This window comes from Cheilinus undulatus, linkage group 16 (assembly GCF_018320785.1).
Source record: "Cheilinus undulatus linkage group 16, ASM1832078v1, whole genome shotgun sequence".
NCBI lineage: Eukaryota > Metazoa > Chordata > Actinopteri > Labriformes > Labridae > Cheilinus > Cheilinus undulatus.
The window spans coordinates 731,738-755,500 of record NC_054880.1 but is presented as its reverse complement, the minus strand read 5'-3'; the positions used below and the strand labels follow the sequence as shown (position 1 = coordinate 755,500).

Sequence of the window (23,763 nt, the reverse complement as noted above, 5' to 3'; positions counted from 1 at the left end):
ATTTTGGGGGCCCCGGTCTCTGGGACCTTTATTTTGGGGGGCCCTGGTCTCTGGGACCTTTATTGTGGGGGCCCCGGTCTCTGGGACCTTTATTGTGGGGGCCCCGGTCTCTGGGACCTTTATTTTGGGGGTCTCTGGTCTCTGGCACCTTTATCTTGGGGTCCCCGGTCTCTGGGACCTTTATTTTGGGGGCCCCGGTCTCTGGGACCTTTATTGTGGGGGCCCCGGTCTCTGGGACCTTTATTTTGGGGGTCTCTGGTCTCTGGCACCTTTATCTTGGGGTCCTCGGTCTCTGGGACCTTTATCTTGGGGTCCCCGGTCTCTGGGACCTTTATTTTGGGGGTCCCTGGTGTCTGGCACCATTATTTTGGGGGTCTCTGGTCTCTGGCACCTTTATCGAGGGGTCCCCGGTCTCTGGGACCTTTATTTTGGGGGTCCCTGGTGTCTGGCACCATTATTTTGGGGGTCTCTGGTCTCTGGGACCTTTATCTTGGGGTCCCCGGTCTCTGGGACCTTTATTTTGGGGGTCCCCAGTCTCTGGGACCTTCATTTTGGGGGTCTCTGGTCTCTGGCACCTTTATCTTGGGGTCCCCGGTCTCTGGCACCTTTATCTTGGGGTCCCCGGTCTCTGGGACCTTTATCTTGGGGTCCCCAGTCTCTGGGACCTTTATTTTGGGGGTCCCTGGTGTCTGGCACCATTATTTTGGGGGTCCTCGGTCTCTGGGACCTTTATCTTAAGGGTCCCCAGTCTCTGGAACCCTATATTTTGGGGGCCCCGGTCTCTGGGACCTTTATTTTGGGGGGCCCTGGTCTCTGGGACCTTTATTTTGGGGGTCCCCGGTCTCTGGCACCATTGTTTTGGGGGTCCCCGGTCTGTGGAACCTTTATTTTGGGGGTCCCCGGTCTCTGGGACCTTTATTGTGGGGGCCCCGGTCTCTGGGACCTTTATTGTGGGGGCCCCGGTCTCTGGGACCTTTATTGTGGGTGGCCCCGGTCTCTGGGACCTTTAATTTGGGGGTCCTGGGCTAAAAGGTTGAGAACCCCTGCTCTAAATCATGGGCTGATGGAGAATGTACCTGTGGGGAGGAGGAGCATTCACCCATGCTTTCCCAGCATGCACCACTACCACAGAGAACCATGCAAGCAGACCTGACAGCATCTGGAGTCAAGGACTCATCAGCAAACCAGGAAAGGAGAACTGAAGTTGTCCATCCAGCTGGACTGTTTGCTGGAGGCGTCTGAATATCCTGTAGAGACCTGTAGGGGGCAGCAACACGCCTGGGCTGCGTTAGCCTGCCGGAAATTCAAAAGAAGAAGAAGAAGCTGCAGCTGTGTGCAGATATGGCTCCTTCGAGGACCGGACTCGACCCGAGATTTGGTCAAAATGAGAGTTTTTAAGAAGAAGAGGAGGAAAGTGTGGAAGTAACATGAGTTTCCTCGGAGTGCTGGTTCTTCTGGGGACAGGACTGATGACAAACTGCGGTAAGGTCCGCTTTAGGAACCACGGAAATGGCTGGAGACAAACCGAAAGTAAATAGTTGGAATTCCTCTCTTCACTGATATCTAGAGCAGTGGTTTTCAGACTCTTATCACCCTAGGCACACCACATCTATACCCATACATAACAGACTTTAAATAATGTTTCTGTCAAGGTGGCTATAAGGGGGACAGCTGGGGCCAGCCAACAGGGATCATGGAGATGGAGAAAGTGGGCAAAAGGTGGCAAAAATGGGTTATAATTGGGCTGAAAGGGTTAAAGTAGCTTAAAGGTGGTAAAATGTGTTAAAAGTGATGAGAAAACATGGCTAAATTGGGCAAAAAGTGACTAAACAAAGCCAGAAATGGGCAAAAATTGTTAATAAGTTCCCAAACAATGGGTTGAAACTGGCCAAAACTTGTTGAAAAACTCAAAATAGTGGAAAACATGGGTTACAATTGGCCTAAAAGGATTTACCATGTAAAAAGGTGGTAAAATGGGTAAAGAAAAAAGGGAAAAAGTGGCAAAAGGTGGAAAAAATAGATCATAAGTGGCAGGAAAGTGGTAAAAAGTGTGTAAGTTGCTACAGGGTGGTAAAAAGGATTAAAAGTGATGTGGGGAATGGCAAAAAATGGCCAAACAATAGCACAATTGTGCGAAAAGTGGCAAAAAGGTAGCAAAATAGGTTAAAGTAGTAGTAAGGAGTGGCAAAAATGGGTAGAAAAATTGGTTAACTTGGTTAAAAATAGCATGGATTACTAATTTCAACACCAACTTCAACCCAATAATAGCTTTCCTGCTTTTCAGCTCTTAATGGGGTAACTGTTAGCCAGGATGCTACTGATCACACACACACTGATATCAATAAATCCAGACTGGGGAGGTCCATCTCTGGGTTTTCAGGGGTCCAGGTCTGTGTCAGGCCTGGTTACAGTACTTGCTATAAAGTTGTAGTAATAATGTCTGGTACAGATTCCCACGGCACACCTGGACCTGCCTTAAGGCTCACTAGTGATCCTCGCCACACCATTTAAGAACCACTGATCTAGAACACTGTCTCCCAAGAGGCCTAATCTGGAGAGAGCTAGACCCTGATCAGATGTGTGAAATTTGAAGGCAATCGTAAGTTTAATATGACAGTTACATGCACTTCCTGTGTGATGGCGAAGGATCTAAACAGCCGCCATGGCCTCTGTGGTGTCTGTTAATGAAACATGTCAATGTAGGGGCAGATATTTAGGACTTCAGGCCAGAATCAGAGCAAATGCAGAAATGACTCATTTGCAACACTTCCTGTTTGCAGTAGGGGGCGCCATGATGAGCTTTTGGCATGTGAGGCCTTATTTTGAAATTCCAGTGAAGCTGGTGGACTTCCTGTTGGGATTTTGGCGTGGGTCCAAGAGGCTTTTTTGTAGGTATGATGATGATCTAAATGTTGACCAAAAATCATAGGCCTGGGATGAACGGTGTAGAGGGGCTGAATTTTTTTGTGGCAATCAACAAAACACACATCAAAAATCAATGGAGTAAATGTTCACCTGGCAGAAGGGGGCGCTGTGACAAAGTGCTGATATCAATGTATGGCTGTATTCAGGATCATTGTGTGATTATCCCTGTGGAGTTTGGTAATGATTGACTTAAGCACTAAAAAGTTATAAGGCGTGATTGTGTAATTTTTACTGTAAAAAACATACCAAAAGTAGTGTAAATTCGGGCCCCTATTACGACCCCGCCCCATGGTAAAAAGTCACAGTTTTGATAACTTTAGGTCTCCAGGTGGTCTAGTTTATGCTAAAAAATTCTGGGGTCCATCAGATGAAATCCCTCAGACGAGTTCGTTCAAATGTGAAATGTGTGCATTTGCAAAAATGCAAAAATTTGACCAGAAAAGGCTTGTAGTTCTGCTCCTGTACATTTTAGAGGATGGTCATAATGTAATTTTTTGTTTGACTCATCATGATACATATGTGTACTAATTTTGGTGCATGTAGGTGTTACCCACAGCCCTATCTCACTTTTGGCCCCGCCCAGTGGCGACTGTGTGATGGATTCGCAAAATTCCACCACCGGGTTGTTTTTTTTGTAGGCGACAATTTTGGGTAAAGTTTGTTGAGTTTTCGAGCATGTTAAGGCCCCCAGATTAGCGATGTCTCAGTCCAGATAATAATAATAATATTAATAATATTAATAATGATAATAATAATTTCAGTAGGGTCCTCCCTGATTATATTTTGGGGATTTTAACCCTTTAAAGGCCAGTATGTTATCACAACTCATTTTTAAAATAATGATAACTTCCATAAAATACATTTCAAGCAGGGTTTCCATTGTTATTATTATCAGGGTCTTAGGTGGGTCAATGATTGGCAACAACACTGATTTTGATGCATTCTTATTTTTTTATTTTTTATTTTGCAGTGTCAGATTTTTAAAAAATCACATTAGTCGTAACAAAAATTGCCAGGTTCCTGAAATCAGCTGTAAAATATTATATATTACATTTTTTACACTTTAAACAATCTTTTTAAACTTCTTCTGCCTGAAATATCAAATATTTATCATATTTTTGGGATCTGAACCCTTTAAAGGTCAGTGTGTTTACACGACTCCATTTTGATAGAACGAAATCACAACCACTCAAATGAAATTCACACACACTCTTTGTTACACACACACTATTATCCAACATCAGCAGCGACACACTCATCATTTCAGTAGCAAAGCATCCTGGCGGAAAACAGTAAAAAGTAAAACGTAGCGCCATCTGGTGGACAAATATGAAAATGGAAAGCTAGTAGTCCAAAATGAATTGTTAACATAAAAGAAAGCAATAGTTAGTGGGGATGCTGAGGAAGCCTCCACACTAACGATATTTGTGTCGGCCATTTTGTTTCTTTGTTTTTTGGTCCACATCTCCTCTCTCACTCTTTGGGCTAAACTCATCATTCTAACATCATTCTATTCAGCTCTTTTAGGACATGATGGCTTTTCTCATTTCTAACTTTAATTATTTTAAAAATATTTAACTTTTTCTGCCAAATTTTTCCCATTCAGCTTTTCTGAAAGTTTGCACTTTTCTCAACTCCTCAAACTTTGGCACTCCTTGTGCTATTTTCACTATTCTACTATTCTACTCTTCAGCTTCTTGTGCTATTTTCACTATTCTGCTATCATATTCTTCAGCCTCTTGTGCTATTTTCACTATTCTGCTATCATACTCTTCAGCCACTTGTGCTATTTTCACTATTCTATTATACTCTTCAGCTTCTTGTGCTATTTTCACTATTCTGCTATTATACTCTTTAGCTTCTTGTGCTATTTTCACTATTCTGCTATCATACTCTTCAGCTTCTTGTGCCATTTTCACTATTCTGCTATTATACTCTTTAGCTTCTTGTGCCATTTTCACTATTCTGCTATTATACTCTTCAGCTTCTTGTGCTATTTTCACTATTCTGCTATCATACTCTTCAGCTTCTTGTGCTATTTTCACTATTCTGCTATCATACTCTTCAGCTTCTTGTGCTATTTTCACTATTCCATTATACTCTTCAGCTTCTTGTGCTATTTTCACTATTCTGCTATCATACTCTTCAGCTTCTTGTGCTATTTTCACTATTCCATTATACTCTTCAGCTTCTTGTGCTATTTTCACTATTCCATTATACTCTTCAGCTTCTTGTGCTATTTTCATATCTGCTATTATACTCTTCAGCTTCTTGTGCTATTTTCACTATTTTGGTATCATACTCTTCAGCTTCTTGTGCTATTTTCACTATTCTGCTATTACACTCTTCAGCTTCTTGTGCTATTTTCACTATTCTGCTATTACACTCTTCAGCCTCTTGTGCTATTTTCACTATTCCATTATACTCTTCAGCTTCTTGTGCTATTTTCACTATTCTGCTATTATACTCTTCAGCTTCTTGTGCTATTTTCACTATTCTGCTATCATACTCTTCAGCTTCTTGTGCTATTTTCACTATTCCATTATACTCTTCAGCTTCTTGTGCTATTTTCACTTTTCTATTGTACTTTTCAGCCTCTTGTGCTATTTTCACTATTCCATTATACTCTTCAGCTTCTTGTGCTATTTTCACTATTCTGCTATCATACTCTTCAGCTTCTTGTGCTATTTTCACTATTCTACTATTATACTCTCCAGCTTCTTGTGCTATTTTCACTATTCTGCTATTATACTCTTCAGCTTCTTGTGCTGTTTTCACTATTCTGCTATCATACTCTTTAGCTTCTTGTGCCATTTTCACTATTCTGCTGTTATACTCTCCAGCTTCTTGTGCTATTTACACTATTCTGCTATTATACTCTTCAGCTTCTTGTGCTATTTTCACTATTCTTCTTTTATACTCTTTAGCTTCTTGTGCTATTTTCACTATTCTGCTATCATACTCTTCAGCCACTTGTGCTATTTTCACTATTCTATTATACTCTTCAGCTTCTTGTGCTATTTTCACTATTCTGCTATCATATTCTTCAGCCTCTTGTGCTATTTTCACTATTCTGCTATCATACTCTTCAGCCACTTGTGCTATTTTCACTATTCTATTATACTCTTCAGCTTCTTGTGCTATTTTCACTATTCTGCTATTATACTCTTCAGCTTCTTGTGCTATTTTCACTATTCTGCTATCATACTCTTCAGCTTCTTGTGCCATTTTCACTTTTCTGCTATTATACTCTTTAGCTTCTTGTGCCATTTTCACTATTCTGCTATTATACTCTTCAGCTTCTTGTGCTATTTTCACTATTCTGCTATCATACTCTTCAGCTTCTTGTGCTATTTTCACTATTCTGCTATCATACTCTTCAGCTTCTTGTGCTATTTTCACTATTCCATTATACTCTTCAGCTTCTTGTGCTATTTTCATTATTCTATTGTACTCTTCAGCCTCTTGTGCTATTTTCGCTATTCTATTGTCCTCTTCAGCTTCTTGTGCTATTTTCACTATTCCATTATACTCTTCAGCTTCTTGTGCTATTTTCATATCTGCTATTATACTCTTCAGCTTCTTGTGCTATTTTCACTATTTTGGTATCATACTCTTCAGCTTCTTGTGCTATTTTCACTATTCTGCTATTATACTCTTCAGCTTCTTGTGCTATTTTCACTATTCTGCTATTACACTCTTCAGCCTCTTGTGCTATTTTCACTATTCCATTATACTCTTCAGCTTCTTGTGCTATTTTCACTATTCTGCTATTATACTCTTCAGCTTCTTGTGCTATTTTCACTATTCTGCTATCATATTCTTCAGCCTCTTGTGCTATTTTCACTATTCTGCTATCATACTCTTCAGCCACTTGTGCTATTTTCACTATTCTATTATACTCTTCAGCTTCTTGTGCTATTTTCACTATTCTGCTATTATACTCTTCAGCTTCTTGTGCTATTTTCACTATTCTGCTATCATACTCTTCAGCTTCTTGTGCCATTTTCACTTTTCTGCTATTATACTCTTTAGCTTCTTGTGCCATTTTCACTATTCTGCTATTATACTCTTCAGCTTCTTGTGCTATTTTCACTATTCTGCTATCATACTCTTCAGCTTCTTGTGCTATTTTCACTATTCTGCTATCATACTCTTCAGCTTCTTGTGCTATTTTCACTATTCCATTATACTCTTCAGCTTCTTGTGCTATTTTCATTATTCTATTGTACTCTTCAGCCTCTTGTGCTATTTTCGCTATTCTATTGTCCTCTTCAGCTTCTTGTGCTATTTTCACTATTCCATTATACTCTTCAGCTTCTTGTGCTATTTTCATATCTGCTATTATACTCTTCAGCTTCTTGTGCTATTTTCACTATTTTGGTATCATACTCTTCAGCTTCTTGTGCTATTTTCACTATTCTGCTATTATACTCTTCAGCTTCTTGTGCTATTTTCACTATTCTGCTATTACACTCTTCAGCCTCTTGTGCTATTTTCACTATTCCATTATACTCTTCAGCTTCTTGTGCTATTTTCACTATTCTGCTATTATACTCTTCAGCTTCTTGTGCTATTTTCACTATTCTGCTATCATACTCTTCAGCTTCTTGTGCTATTTTCACTATTCCATTATACTCTTCAGCTTCTTGTGCTATTTTCACTTTTCTATTGTACTTTTCAGCCTCTTGTGCTATTTTCACTATTCCATTATACTCTTCAGCTTCTTGTGCTATTTTCACTATTCTGCTATTATACTCTTCAGCTTCTTGTGCTATTTTCACTATTCTGCTATCATACTCTTCAGCTTCTTGTGCTATTTTCACTATTCTGCTATCATACTCTTCAGCTTCTTGTGCTATTTTCACTATTCCATTATACTCTTCAGCTTCTTGTGCTATTTTCACTTTTCTATTGTACTCTTCAGCCTCTTGTGCTATTTTCACTATTCCATTATACTCTTCAGCTTCTTGTGCTATTTTCACTATTCTGCTATTATACTCTTCAGCTTCTTGTGCTATTTTCACTATTCTGCTATCATATTCTTCAGCCTCTTGTGCTATTTTCACTATTCTGCTATCATACTCTTCAGCCACTTGTGCTATTTTCACTATTCTATTATACTCTTCAGCTTCTTGTGCTATTTTCACTATTCTGCTATTATACTCTTCAGCTTCTTGTGCTATTTTCACTATTCTGCTATCATACTCTTCAGCTTCTTGTGCCATTTTCACTTTTCTGCTATTATACTCTTTAGCTTCTTGTGCCATTTTCACTATTCTGCTATTATACTCTTCAGCTTCTTGTGCTATTTTCACTATTCTGCTATCATACTCTTCAGCTTCTTGTGCTATTTTCACTATTCTGCTATCATACTCTTCAGCTTCTTGTGCTATTTTCACTATTCCATTATACTCTTCAGCTTCTTGTGCTATTTTCATTATTCTATTGTACTCTTCAGCCTCTTGTGCTATTTTCGCTATTCTATTGTCCTCTTCAGCTTCTTGTGCTATTTTCACTATTCCATTATACTCTTCAGCTTCTTGTGCCATTTTCACTTTTCTGCTATTATACTCTTTAGCTTCTTGTGCTATTTTCACTATTTTGGTATCATACTCTTCAGCTTCTTGTGCTATTTTCACTATTCTGCTATTATACTCTTCAGCTTCTTGTGCCATTTTCACTATTCTGCTATTGTCCTCTTCAGCTTCTTGTGCTATTTTCACTATTCCATTATACTCTTCAGCTTCTTGTGCTATTTTCACTATTCTGCTATTATACTCTTCAGCTTCTTGTGCTATTTTCACTATTCTGCTATCATACTCTTCAGCTTCTTGTGCTATTTTCACTATTCCATTATACTCTTCAGCTTCTTGTGCTATTTTCACTTTTCTATTGTACTTTTCAGCCTCTTGTGCTATTTTCACTATTCCATTATACTCTTCAGCTTCTTGTGCTATTTTCACTATTCTGCTATCATACTCTTCAGCTTCTTGTGCTATTTTCACTATTCTACTCTTATACTCTCCAGCTTCTTGTGCTATTTTCACTATTCTGCTATTATACTCTTCAGCTTCTTGTGCTGTTTTCACTATTCTGCTATCATACTCTTTAGCTTCTTGTGCCATTTTCACTATTCTGCTGTTATACTCTCCAGCTTCTTGTGCTATTTACACTATTCTGCTATTATACTCTTCAGCTTCTTGTGCTATTTTCACTATTCTTCTTTTATACTCTTTAGCTTCTTGTGCCATTTTCACTATTCTGCTATTGTCCTCTTCAGCTTCTTGTGCTATTTTCACTATTCCATTATACTCTTCAGCTTCTTGTGCTATTTTCACTATTCTGCTATTATACTCTTCAGCTTCTTGTGCTATTTTCATATCTGCTATTATACTCTTCAGCTTCTTGTGCTATTTTCACTATTTTGGTATCATACTCTTCAGCTTCTTGTGCTATTTTCACTATTCCATTATACTCTTCAGCTTCTTGTGCTATTTTCACTATTCTGCTATCATATTCTTCAGCCTCTTGTGCTATTTTCACTATTCTGCTATCATACTCTTCAGCCTCTTGTGCTATTTTCACTATTCTATTATACTCTTCAGCTTCTTGTGCTATTTTCACTATTCTGCTATTATACTCTTCAGCTTCTTGTGCCATTTTCACTATTCTGCTATTATACTCTTTAGCTTCTTGTGCCATTTTCACTATTCTGCTATTATAATCTTAGCTTCTTGTGCTATTTTCACTATTCTGTATCATTTTCCAGCTTCTTGTGCTATTTTCACTATTCTGCTATTATACTCTTCAGCTTCTTGTGCTATTTTCACTATTCCATTATACTCTTCAGCTTCTTGTGCTATTTTCATTATTCTATTGTACTCTTCAGCCTCTTGTGCTATTTTCGCTATTCTATTGTCCTCTTCAGCTTCTTGTGCTATTTTCACTATTCCATTATACTCTTCAGCTTCTTGTGCTATTTTCATATCTGCTATTATACTCTTCAGCTTCTTGTGCTATTTTCACTATTTTGGTATCATACTCTTCAGCTTCTTGTGCTATTTTCACTATTCTGCTATTACACTCTTCAGCTTCTTGTGCTATTTTCACTATTCTGCTATTACACTCTTCAGCTTCTTGTGCTATTTTCACTATTCCATTATACTCTTCAGCTTCTTGTGCTATTTTCACTATTCTGCTATTATACTCTTCAGCTTCTTGTGCTATTTTCACTATTCTGCTATCATACTCTTCAGCTTCTTGTGCTATTTTCACTATTCCATTATACTCTTCAGCTTCTTGTGCCATTTTCACTATTCTGCTGTTATACTCTCCAGCTTCTTGTGCTATTTACACTATTCTGCTATTATACTCTTCAGCTTCTTGTGCTATTTTCACTATTCTTCTTTTATACTCTTTAGCTTCTTGTGCCATTTTCACTATTCTGCTATTGTCCTCTTCAGCTTCTTGTGCTATTTTCACTATTCCATTATACTCTTCAGCTTCTTGTGCTATTTTCACTATTCTGATATCATACTCTTCAGCTTCTTGTGCTATTTTCATATCTGCTATTATACTCTTCAGCTTCTTGTGCTATTTTCACTATTTTGGTATCATACTCTTCAGCTTCTTGTGCTATTTTCACTATTCTGCTATTACACTCTTCAGCTTCTTGTGCTATTTTCACTATTCCATTATACTCTTCAGCTTCTTGTGCTATTTTCACTATTCCATTATACTCTCCAGCTTCTTGTGCTATTTACACTATTCTGCTATTATACTCTTCAGCTTCTTGTGCTATTTTCACTGTTCTTCTTTTATACTCTTTAGCTTCTTGTGCCATTTTCACTATTCTACTATTATTCTCTCCAGCTTCTTGTGCCATTTTCACTATTCTGCTATTATACTCTTCAGCTTCTTGTGCTATTTCAACTATTTCAGTGATTTTTCGGCCATTAAATGCCATTTACAGCTACTTTTAGGCTCTCTTCAGCTATTTTATTTAGTTTATTTTAGGGCTGTCAAAATTAACGCTTTAATGCGAATTAATCCATCATCACGATTAATCTGATTAAAAATTTTAACGTAGTTAACCCATCTACAGCGCAGAATGACTCTAAATCTCTGATACGTCTCTGGCAACGCTTTTTGAGCAGTTGTCCAAGCAGGGTTACCGTAGAGCACGCCGCCGCTCAAATGGACCGTTGATCCGGTAGTGAGAGAGACTTTTAAAAATGAATATCCTCTGGCAGTTTGAGCTGTATTCATCCAGCACAGCCAAAATGGCTGGAAAGTATAAAACTGAATGTTACAGACTGTCCCTAGGATCTCTTTAGCGTTCAAAGGGCCAATCAGATTTGTTGGGAGGTCACGGCCACCCCAGGTCATCCGCTGGATACGCCCTTGAGTAATATGTTGGTATCAGTCTGACCGCTTTGTTTTCAGGAACGAGGAACATTCAGGGCTTCTGTGAATGTTCTAGAAAGTGAATAACTGTGTTTCTGTTTCAGAGACACATTCTCTCATGTACATCTACTCAGCCCTGTCCCAGCCTGTTTACCTCCCCGGCATCCACCAGTTCATAGCCATGGGTCTGCTGGACGACAGGACGATCGACTACTACGACAGCGTGACTCAGAGGAAGATCCCCAAACAGGACTGGATGAAGGAGCTTCCTGCAGATTACTGGAAAACAGGCACAGAGGCGAGAAAAGGGAAGCAGCAGTGGTTCATAGAGAACATCAAGATCCTGATGGAGCAAATGAGACAGAACGACTCGGGTAAGAGCCGTGAAATAGATCAGGACTACAGCAGTGAGCAAAGGCAGGTCTGGAGGGCTGTGTTCATTTCACGCCATTCATCAGCATAGGGTAGGGTAGGGTTAACCCTAACCTCTAACCCTCACAGAGTTCATCAACCTAACAGAACGATTGTTCTCATGAGGGGGCGCTGAGACCTACAGAATAGGGAACCTTTGCATATCAGACTTTTCCACAATATTCTGACGTTTGGAGGTCGAGTATTTTAGGTTTTTGTGAGCTGTGAGCCGTAACTAATCCTCAAGATAAATATTATAATGAAGCTGGATATTAATAGGCTCTATGTCTTCTCTCTTTAACCGTTGTGTTGTTTAATGTGTTCCAGTCGTCCATGTGCTGCAGTGGAGGCATGGCTGTGAAGGTGAAGAGCAGCCAGGCGGCAGCGTGAAGCTCATACACGCTGTGGACATGTACAGCTATGACGGAGACATGTTTCTGTCCTTCAGCTACACCAGCAACACCTGGGTCCATCACAGCGAGGCAGCAGAACTGACCAAGAGGAAGTGGAATGAACTCACACACCTAAGAGAGTACACCAGAGAGTACCTGGGAGCCGACTGCATTGATTTTCTGAGAGGGTTCATGGGATACTGGAGCGACCAGCTTAAAGAAGCTTGTATGTATGATAGAAAACTGTCATATTTCTAACTGCATCTTTGATGTTCAGTGAGTCACTTTAGGGCCGTGCTGATGATTACGTGGAAAATATGATCTGAAATCAGTGGCCATCAGAGTGACTCTGTGACTGTTGAGAGATCATCAGAGTGACTCTGTGACTGTTGAGAGATCATCAGAGTGACTCTGTGACTGTTGAGTGGCCATCAGAGTGACTCTGTGACTGTTGAGTGGCCATCAGAGTGACTCTGTGACTGTTGAGAGATCATCAGAGTGACTCTGTGACTGTTGAGTGGCCATCAGAGTGACTCTGTGACTGTTGAGTGGTCATCAGATTGACTCTGTGACTGTTTAGAAGTTATCAGAGTGACTCTGTGACTGTTGAGAGATCATCAGAGTGACTCTGTGACTGTTGAGAGGTCATCAGAGTGACTCTGTGACTGTTGAGAGGTCATCGGAGTGACTCTGTGACTGTTGAGAGGTCATCGGAGTGACTCTGTGACTGTTGAGAGGTCATCAGAGTGACTCTGTGACTGTTGAGAGGTCATCAGAGTGACTCTGTGACTGTTGAGAGATCATCAGAGTGACTCTGTGACTGTTGAGAGATCATCAGAGTGACTCTGTGACTGTTGAGTGGCCATCAGAGTGACTCTGTGACTGTTGAGAGATCATCAGAGTGACTCTGTGACTGTTGAGTGGCCATCAGAGTGACTCTGTGACTGTTGAGTGGCCATCAGAGTGACTCTGTGACTGTTGAGAGATCATCAGAGTGACTCTGTGACTGTTGAGTGGCCATCAGAGTGACTCTGTGACTGTTGAGTGGTCATCAGAGTGACTCTGTGACTGTTTAGAGGTTATCAGAGTGACTCTGTGGCTGTTGAGAGATCATCAGAGTGACTCTGTGACTGTTGAGAGGTCATCGGAGTGACTCTGTGACTGTTGAGAGGTCATCAGAGTGACTCTGTGACTGTTGAGAGATCATCAGAGTGACTCTGTGACTGTTGAGAGGTCATCAGAGTGACTCTGTGACTGTTGAGAGATCATCAGAGTGACTCTGTGACTGTTGAGAGGTCATCAGAGTGACTCTGTTACTGTTGAGAGGTCATCGGAGTGACTCTGTGACTGTTGAGAGGTCATCGGAGTGACTCTGTGACTGTTGAGAGGTCATCGGAGTGACTCTGTGACTGTTGAGAGGTCATCGGAGTGACTCTGTGACTGTTGAGAGATCATCAGAGTGACTCTGTGACTGTTGAGAGGTCATCAGAGTGACTCTGTGACTGTTGAGAGGTCATCAGAGTGACTCTGTGACTGTTGAGAGATCATCAGAGTGACTCTGTGACTGTTGAGAGGTCATCAGAGTGACTCTGTTACTGTTGAGATGTCATCAGAGTGACTCTGTGACTGTTGAGAGGTCATCAGAGTGACTCTGTGACTGTTGAGAGGTCATCAGAGTGACTCTGTGACTGTTTAGAGGTCATCAGAGTGACTCTGTGACTGTTGAGAGATCATCAGAGTGACTCTGTGACTGTTGAGAGGTCATCAGAGTGACTCTGTGACTGTTGAGAGGTCATCAGAGTGACTCTGTGACTGTTGAGAGGTCATCAGAGTGACTCTGTGACTGTTTAGAGGTCATCAGAGTGACTCTGTGACTGTTGAGAGGTCATCAGAGTGACTCTGTGACTGTTGAGAGGTCATCAGAGTGACTCTGTGACTGTTGAGAGGTCATCAGAGTGACTCTGTGACTGTTGAGAGGTCATCAGAGTGACTCTGTGACTGTTGAGAGATCATCAGAGTGACTCTGTGACTGTTGAGAGGTCATCAGAGTGACTCTGTGACTGTTGAGAGGTCATCAGAGTGACTCTGTGACTGTTGAGAGGTCATCAGAGTGACTCTGTGACTGTTTAGAGGTTATCAGAGTGACTCTCTGACTGCTGGGCATTTTGGCCCTCAGTGCCTTTTATGGTTGTTGACAGTTGATCAGATTACATTCACTGCCACCCTCTGCATGAATGTAAGCCACAGAAGGTCAGTGCTGAAAGTTCAGGCTGTTCTCAGACTGGATCAGAGCAAATTCATGAATACAGGCTGAAGGGAAATGTGTGGTAAGAAAAGGAGACCAACCATCAGAGATGAGCTCAAGAACTCAGGGGAGCTTCACAAGGACTGGACTGAGACTGGAGTCTCAGATGGGTCCAGGAAGCGGACTATAGTCTGGATGTGCTGTAAATTTAGTGTAATGCAAACTTTTCTGTTTCCTCATACAGCGCCGCCCAAAGTTCACATGTTTGTAAAGAACTCCAACGTTAAGACGAACATCATTTTGACGTGCCTGGCCACGGGCTTCTTACCCAGAGAGATTGACCTTGTGATCAAAAGAGACGGCCGCATTCTTACAAAAGCAGATGGAGGGAAAAGCACGGGCACCCTACCTAACGGAGACGACACCTTCCAGAGGAGAGACAGCATCGAGATCTACAGGGACGACCCAGGGACATACACTTGTCATGTGTCTCACAAAGCATCCAGCTTTAATCTACATGAGACTTGGGGTCAGAGACTCTGTCTTTCTGTCGTTGGAATAATTAACCAAGATTAAGACAGATATCTGAGCTTCCTCTCCAAGTTAAATGGAAGAGAAATGCTGAATATCGTAAACAAACTAATATGAGTTTCCTGTGTTTTAGATAAGGTTCTCCCTCCTGAAGAAGGCTCTGGAAGTCAGTCGATGATTGCTGTAGGGGTAGTGGTAGCTCTGCTTGTGGTGGCTGGACTTGCGTTAGCCTTCATCCTGTATAAAAAGAGTAAGTGACTTTTTCCTTTTGCATTGTCTTCTCTTACAAATAAAACACTAACTATTCAGAAATCAAATCAGAATGATGAGAAAATGTGTTCAGTAAAAGACAAATTATGCACACACCTTCTTCTTTAGCGGTCATAATGATGTATGAAGAGACCCCACTAGATATCAACCCTTAGGCCCCGCCCACAGGGAGATGAATTCAGGGATATACGCAAAAGTTTTTTTGTCATATCGGCGTTTCATCTACATGGAAACAGCGTTTTGGGTGACTGTAAACTAAACTTTTAAAAAATGGGTCCCAGAGTGCATAAATCCGTAAACGACTACCGTTTCGTCTCCGTGTGGACGGCCAACCGCATCTTTCTTGAAACGATCACGTCACACACAGCGTAGCTCCCTTAAGGCACCTGCGCCGGCCAAAACAATAATGGCGGACTACAGGGTTGTGTTTGTGCAGTAGAAGCCACTGAGCTTGTTATGGCTTTATCAGAAAAATCTGATGCTCCTTTACCACCACCGCCAAACGCACACACCAGATGTTCTTAAATCCAACGGGGAGAAAAACCAGAAGAAAGTTTGTGTCAGTTTTCTGTGATCTTCTTCTCTTTTGGTGCATTTCCGTGGCAGCGTTACAGCGCCACATTCAGGCTTGGCATATGCACTACAGCGTTTTCAGTCGTTTCCAGTGGTTTCATGCTTACGCGGGTATTTCCTGAAACGATCGCATCTTTACGGAAGACTTTTTCAAAACGAAATGACAATATATCATTTTTGTCTCCATGTGGACGGGGCCTTATTCTTATCACATTTTAAAACCCCAAATCCAAAAAAGCTGGGTCGCTGTGTAAAATATAGATGAAAACAGAAGTCAATAATTGTCAAATCTAATAAGCACATATTTGATTCACAATAGAACAGAAACAAACATAACAGATGTTGGACTGAGACATTTTACTCTTTCTTGATGGCAGCATCTCAGAAAAGAAGGGACGGGGAAACAGAAGGCTGGAAAAGTAAGTGTTACTAATGATAAACAGCTGGAGGAGCATTTTACAACTAATGAGGTTAATAATCAACAGGTCAGTCACATGACTGGGTATAAAAGGAGCATTTTAGAGACAGAGTCTATCAGGAGTAAAGATGGGCAGAGGTTCACCAATCTGAGAAAAACCGAGTCTAAAGATTATGAAACAGTTTCAGAAAATGTTCCTCAGACTCTGAATCTCCTCCATCTCCAGTCCATAATATCATCAACAGGTTCAGAGAATCTGGAGAAATCTCTGAGAGAAGGGACAAGGCTGAAGGGGCCCTCAGGGGCCCTCAGGGGCCACATCATTAAAAACAGGCATGATTCTGTAGTGAAATCCCTGCATGGGCTCAGGAACGTTCCAGAAATCATCGTCTGTCAACACAGTTGGCCGTGCCATCCACCAATGACAGTTAAAGCTGGATCATGGAGAGAAGAAGCCATATGTGAGCAGGATCCAGAACCACCGTGGTCCGTCTTCTCTGGACCAGAGCTCATTTAACATGGACTGAGGAAACATGGAAAACTGTTCTGTGGTCAGAGGAAACCTTGGACGCCGTGTCCTGTGGACTAAAGAGGATCTGGAGCATCCAGCTGGTTCTCCTGGCTCAGGTCTAAAGCCTGCATCTCTGATGGTATGGGGTTGCATTAGTGCCTATGGCGTGGGCAGCTCTAACATCTGGAACTATCAATGCTGAAAAGTAGAGAGAGCTTTTAGAGACACACATGCTCCCATCCAGACAACGGCTCTGTCAGCAAGACCATGCTAGACCACAGACCACATCCATCACAACAGCATGGCTTCACAGGAGAAGAGTCCGGGTCCTGAACTGGTCTAGTCCAGACCTTTCACCAACAGAAAACATCTGGAGCAAAGAAGACCCAGTTAGAATCCTACATCAGACAAGAATGGGACAACATTCCTCATTCCCAGACGTTTACAGACTGTTGTTGAAGAAGAGGGGATGCTGTAAACACGGACCTGTCCCTACTTTTTTAAATTGATTTCATGAAATGTTGAAATGTCTCAGTTTAAATCTGATCTGTTGTTTCTGTTCTGTTGTGAATCAAATCTGGGTTTATGAGATTTCACAATCATTTATTTATTTACAGCAGAGAGAGGAGAGGAGATCCTCTCTCCCTCAGCCCAGAACTTTAACCCACTGCTGCTACTTAGCTAGCTAGCAGCTAGCTTGTTGAGGTCGCTGCCTGGGGCGGAAACTGTCAACAGGCATGTGGGGGAATTTCAAAATAAAAGCGTAGCTTAAAGCATGGATTTAGATTGATGTTTTGACTTTCCATCGATCTGATTGGATCATCAATCAACCAATCGTATACATCCATGAATTGTTCCACCTCTAAAAGAAGAGGAACCAGGAAATGTCGGCTCTGAATACTTACGCCATTGTGATATTAGTTTTTTAAGTTCTAGTATCTGAGCAGGACTGATGGGGTACTGAGCGTAGATTAATGAGAATAAAGCTAGATTTCTGTAAGGAACAGGATAAAACAGAAACATGAAGGGTGTGAACACTTCCTGACTTTAATGTACATCCCTAAAAGAGCTGCTCATGACTAAAACTGCAGAGCTTCACTGTTTCAGACTAGATAACGGCCGGTGGTTTCAGCAGTTTTTCTCTTTATCAGGTCTTTATGTATTTATTCTGTTGAGGGATTAGTTTGAAGGTTTTTGTAAAGAAAGATCTAAAGGACTGAGTGTTAATGATCAGCTGTGATTGGATCAGCACTGATGAACTCTATCTTCATGAACAGCTGCAGGACCTGCTGACCACGCTGCTCCTGGTGAGTACATCATCACTCTGAGGTTTCAGTTGGAATCAGTTTTTGTTTTTACTGTTTTTAATGGTTAAAAATGTCTTTTTAATGTCAAACATCACATGTAAAGCAGAGACCAGTGTGTGCCTCACTGATCCATGAAGGTTGTCAGGTATTCTCTGTTCTGTTAAAGGTTAACAGCTGAAGTCAGGAGTATTTTCCACATCAGTGTAGTAAACTTGATAAAAGGCTCTGAACAGTGTCTGACCTCTAAGATAAAAATGCTCCAAACCAAACCAAACCCATCGTTTCTGTGTATTTAGGTGCTGATGACCACATCCTGGCCTCTGGCCTTTTTGATCAATTTGACGGTAAGAGTCCACATTAAAACAACAGCTTCCAACGTGAGAAATCATCTGATAAAATAATTAGCTGATTCTGTTTGCACTTTTTTAGTTTCTTGAATTAAAGTGTATTAAATTTCTTCAAGTGTTTCTTTAGGGTGATTGTGTGGTTTCTCCAGTTACTGAAATAAAAACGTGTCAGGACGTAGTTCATGTTGGTCGTAGGCGTTTATCAGAGCGATGTAATGACAGGTTTGGATATTTAATGATTGTTGATGTGGTCTGAGCCTGATGAGCTGAACTGTGCTAACAGAATAACTTTAATCCTTTCAGAGAGAAACAGGAGATATGAAGACGATGTTAGTGAGTATCTTTGTCCTCTAAAGCTGATCAGGTGAACTCATGTAATAGTTGATGTTAGTCGTAGGTGTTTATCAGAGCGATGTAATGACAGGTTTGGATATTTAATGATTGTAGATGTGGTCTAAGCTGTCTCATTAGATTAAATGTGCTAATAATCTCACTGTTATCAATGCCAGGGAGAAACCTGCTGATAGCTGGCCTCAGACTGAGCTGGTGTCGTCACATCTCACTCTGCCGCACCAGTGGTGGCAGCAGTTCTCCCACACCACAACAGGCATCCAATCCGCTGATGATGGTGGCGTTAAACCCTGTCCTTTGGCAGTCCTGGTACGGGGTTACCGCCCGGCACTGGAGCCCTGAACCTTTGGTCACACGTGAGACTTATGGAGCGGATCTGTGGTGAACTAAAAGCAGATTTAGTCTCAGTAGTAGAATGAACACGTTAGGTCAGGGGTCATCAGGCAACCAGGGACAGATTTAGTCTCAGTAGTAGAATGAACACGTTAGGTCAGGGGTCATCAGGCAACCAGGGCCAGATTTAGTCTCAGTAGTAGAATGAACACGTTAGGTCAGGGGTCATCAGGTAACCAGGGCCAGATTTAGTCTCAGTAGTAGAATGAACACTTTAGGTCAGGGGTCATCAGGTAACCAGGGCCAGATTTAGTCTCAGTAGTAGAATGAACACTTTAGGTCAGGGGTCATCAGGTAACCAGGGCCAGATTTAGTCTCAGTAGTAAAATGAACACGTTAGGTCAGGGGTCATCAGGTAACCAGGGCCAGATTTAGTCTCAGTAGTAGAATGAACACGTTAGGTCAGGGGTCATCAGGTAACCAGGGCCAGATTTAGTCTCAGTAGTAGAATGAACACTTTAGGTCAGGGGTCATCAGGTAACCAGGGCCAGATTTAGTCTCAGTAGTAGAATGAACACGTTAGGTCAGGGGTCATCAGGCAACCAGGGACAGATTTAGTCTCAGTAGTAGAATGAACACGTTAGGTCAGGGGTCATCAGGCAACCAGGGCCAGATTTAGTCTCAGTAGTAGAATGAACACGTTAGGTCAGGGGTCATCAGGTAACCAGGGCCAGATTTAGTCTCAGTAGTAGAATGAACACTTTAGGTCAGGGGTCATCAGGTAACCAGGGCCAGATTTAGTCTCAGTAGTAGAATGAACACGTTAGGTCAGGGGTCATCAGGCAACCAGGGACAGATTTAGTCTCAGTAGTAGAATGAACACGTTAGGTCAGGGGTCATCAGGTAACCAGGGCCAGATTTAGTCTCAGTAGTAGAATGAACACTTTAGGTCAGGGGTCATCAGGTAACCAGGGCCAGATTTAGTCTCAGTAGTAGAATGAACACGTTAGGTCAGGGGTCATCAGGCAACCAGGGCCAGATTTAGTCTCAGTAGTAGAATGAACACTTTAGGTCAGGGGTCATCAGGTAACCAGGGCCAGATTTAGTCTCAGTAGTAGAATGAACACTTTAGGTCAGGGGTCATCAGGTAACCAGGGCCAGATTTAGTCTCAGTAGTAGAATGAACACTTTAGGTCAGGGGTCATCAGGTAACCAGGGCCAGATTTAGTCTCAGTAGTAGAATGAACACGTTAGGTCAGGGGTCATCAGGTAACCAGGGCCAGATTTAGTCTCAGTAGTAGAATGAACACTTTAGGTCAGGGGTCATCAGGTAACCAGGGCCAGATTTAGTCTCAGTAGTAGAATGAACACGTTAGGTCAGGGGTCATCAGGTAACAAGGGCCAGATTTAGTCTCTGTAGTAGAATGAAAAGTTTAGGTCGGGGGGCGTCAGGTAACCAGGGCCAGATTTAGTCTCAGTAGTAGAATGAAAACGTTAGGTCAGGGGTCATCAGGTAACCAGGGCCAGATTTAGTCTCAGTAGTATTATGAACATGTTAGGTCAGGGTCATCAGGTAACCAGGGCCAGATTTAGTCTCAGTAGTAGAATGAACACGTTAGGTCAGGGGTCATCAGGTAACCAGGGCCAGATTTAGTCTCAGTAGTAGAATGAACACGTTAGGTCAGGGGTCATCAGGCAACCAGGGACAGATTTAGTCTCAGTAGTAGAATGAACACGTTAGGTCAGGGGTCATCAGGCAACCAGGGCCAGATTTAGTCTCAGTAGTAGAATGAACACGTTAGGTCAGGGGTCATCAGGTAACCAGGGCCAGATTTAGTCTCAGTAGTAGAATGAACACTTTAGGTCAGGGGTCATCAGGTAACCAGGGCCAGATTTAGTCTCAGTAGTAGAATGAACACTTTAGGTCAGGGGTCATCAGGTAACCAGGGCCAGATTTAGTCTCAGTAGTAGAATGAACACGTTAGGTCAGGGGTCATCAGGTAACCAGGGCCAGATTTAGTCTCAGTAGTAGAATGAACACGTTAGGTCAGGGGTCATCAGGTAACCAGGGCCAGATTTAGTCTCAGTAGTAGAATGAACACTTTAGGTCAGGGGTCATCAGGTAACCAGGGCCAGATTTAGTCTCAGTAGTAGAATGAACACTTTAGGTCAGGGGTCATCAGGTAACCAGGGCCAGATTTAGTCTCAGTAGTAGAATGAACACTTTAGGTCAGGGGTCATCAGGTAACCAGGGCCAGATTTAGTCTCAGTAGTAGAATGAACAGGTTAGGTCAGGGGTCATCAGGTAACCAGGGCCAGATTTAGTCTCAGTAGTAGCATAAACAGGTTAGGTCAGGGGTCATCAGGTAACCAGGGCCAGATTTAGTCTCAGTAGTAGCGTGAACACGTTAGGTCAGGGGTCATCAGGTAACCAGGGCCAGATTTAGTCTCAGTAGTAGAATGAACACGTTAGGTCAGGGGTCATCAGGTAACCAGGGCCAGATTTAGTCTCAGTAGTAGAATGAACACGTTAGGTCAGGGGTCATCAGGTAACCAGGGCCAGATTTAGTCTCAGTAGTAGAATGAACACTTTAGGTCAGGGGTCATCAGGTAACCAGGGCCAGATTTAGTCTCAGTAGTAGAATGAACACGTTAGGTCAGGGGTCATCAGGTAACCAGGGCCAGATTTAGTCTCAGTAGTAGAATGAACACGTTAGGTCAGGGGTCATCAGGCAACCAGGGCCAGATTTAGTCTCAGTAGTAGAATGAACACGTTAGGTCAGGGGTCATCAGGTAACCAGGGCCAGATTTAGTCTCAGTAGTAGAATGAACACGTTAGGTCAGGGGTCATCAGGTAACCAGGGCCAGATTTAGTCTCAGTAGTAGAATGAACACGTTAGGTCAGGGGTCATCAGGTAACCAGGGCCAGATTTAGTCTCAGTAGTAGAATGAACACGTTAGGTCAGGGGTCATCAGGTAACCAGGGCCAGATTTAGTCTCAGTAGTAGAATGAACACTTTAGGTCAGGGGTCATCAGGTAACCAGGGCCAGATTTAGTCTCAGTAGTAGAATGAACACTTTAGGTCAGGGGTCATCAGGTAACCAGGGCCAGATTTAGTCTCAGTAGTAGAATGAACACTTTAGGTCAGGGGTCATCAGGTAACCAGGGCCAGATTTAGTCTCAGTAGTAGAATGAACACGTTAGGTCAGGGGTCATCAGGTAACCAGGGCCAGATTTAGTCTCAGTAGTAGAATGAACACGTTAGGTCAGGGGTCATCAGGTAACCAGGGCCAGATTTAGTCTCAGTAGTAGAATGAACACATTAGGTCAGGGGTCATCAGGTAACCAGGGCCAGATTTAGTCTCAGTAGTATAATGAACACGTTAGGTCCGGGGTCATCAGGTAACCAGGGCCAGATTTAGTCTCAGTAGTAGAATGAACACATTAGGTCAGGGGTCATCAGGTAACCAGGGCCAGATTTAGTCTCAGTAGTAGCGTGAACACGTTAGGTCAGGGGTCATCAGGTAACCAGGGCCAGATTTAGTCTCAGTAGTAGCATGAACACGTTAGGTCAGGGGTCATCAGGTAACCAGGGCCAGATTTAGTCTCAGTAGTAGCGTGAACACGTTAGGTCAGGGGTCATCAGGTAACCAGGGCCAGATTTAGTCTCAGTAGTAGCGTGAACACGTTAGGTCAGGGGTCATCAGGTAACCAGGGCCAGATTTAGTCTCAGTAGTATTATGAACACGTTAGGTCAGGGGTCATCAGGTAACCAGGGCCAGATTTAGTCTCAGTAGTAGATTGAACACGTTAGGTCAGGGGTCATCAGGTAACCAGGGCCAGATTTAGTCTCAGTAGTATTATGAACACGTTAGGTCAGGGGTCATCAGGTAACCAGGGCCAGATTTAGTCTCAGTAGTATTATGAACACGTTAGGTCAGGGGTCATCAGGTAACCAGGGCCAGATTTAGTCTCAGTAGTATTATGAACACGTTAGGTCAGGGGTCATCAGGTAACCAGGGCCAGATTTAGTCTCAGTAGTAGAATGAACACGTTAGGTCAGGGGTCATCAGGTAACCAGGGCCAGATTTAGTCTCAGTAGTAGCGTGAACACGTTAGGTCAGGGGTCATCAGGTAACCAAGGCCAGATTTAGTCTCAGTAGTAGCGTGAACACGTTAGGTCAGGGGTCATCAGGTAACCAAGGCCAGATTTAGTCTCAGTAGTAGCGTGAACACGTTAGGTCAGGGGTCATCAGGTAACCAGGGCCAGATTTAGTCTCGGCAGAAACTCTGGGGCCGGACTTTCAAATAAACAAAGATTAGATGGACATTTTGGTCTGACTGACTTATTTTTGCGCAGCAGGCCTCAAAGAGACAGGCTTGCCCTCGTGGCACCAGTTTGAACTCATCTGGACACTTTAAACCTCTTTTTGATCATTTTTGCCTCTTGAACCGATTTTTTAACATTCTTTAGCACCTTTTGAACCACTTTTCCTGCACGTTTATCCCCTTTGTGTCACTCTTTTATCAGTTTTTGCCACTTTCTAACCCCTTTTCAGTTCTTTTTTTGCCATTCTAACCTGTTTTTGGCAACTTTCTTGCTTTCTTGCTCTCTTTAACACCTTTTCACTACTGTGCCAGGCTGTTTTTGCTATATTTCTACTCCTTTTCACCCCTTTTGATAGTTTAACCTAATTTTTTCCATTGTTTAACCCATTTAAACCACTTTTCATGCATGT

General features: G+C 42.2%; 1 protein-coding gene across 1 annotated transcript in view; it reads left to right on the top strand.

The window, feature by feature from the left end:
* The first annotated feature begins 1,334 nt into the window (after positions 1-1,334).
* Positions 1,335-23,763, top strand: part of LOC121523432 (H-2 class I histocompatibility antigen, alpha chain-like) — a 23,178-nt gene continuing 749 nt past the window's right edge. Inside the window, exons 1-9 of the mRNA XM_041808335.1 lie at positions 1,335-1,482; positions 11,439-11,708; positions 12,073-12,363; positions 14,627-14,911; positions 15,047-15,163; positions 17,963-17,992; positions 18,289-18,336; positions 18,643-18,672; positions 18,849-19,046. Coding sequence (XP_041664269.1) covers positions 1,428-1,482; positions 11,439-11,708; positions 12,073-12,363; positions 14,627-14,911; positions 15,047-15,163; positions 17,963-17,992; positions 18,289-18,336; positions 18,643-18,672; positions 18,849-19,046 — 1,324 coding nt within the window. The 5' untranslated portion in view covers positions 1,335-1,427. The remainder of the gene's footprint in view (positions 1,483-11,438; positions 11,709-12,072; positions 12,364-14,626; positions 14,912-15,046; positions 15,164-17,962; positions 17,993-18,288; positions 18,337-18,642; positions 18,673-18,848; positions 19,047-23,763) is intronic.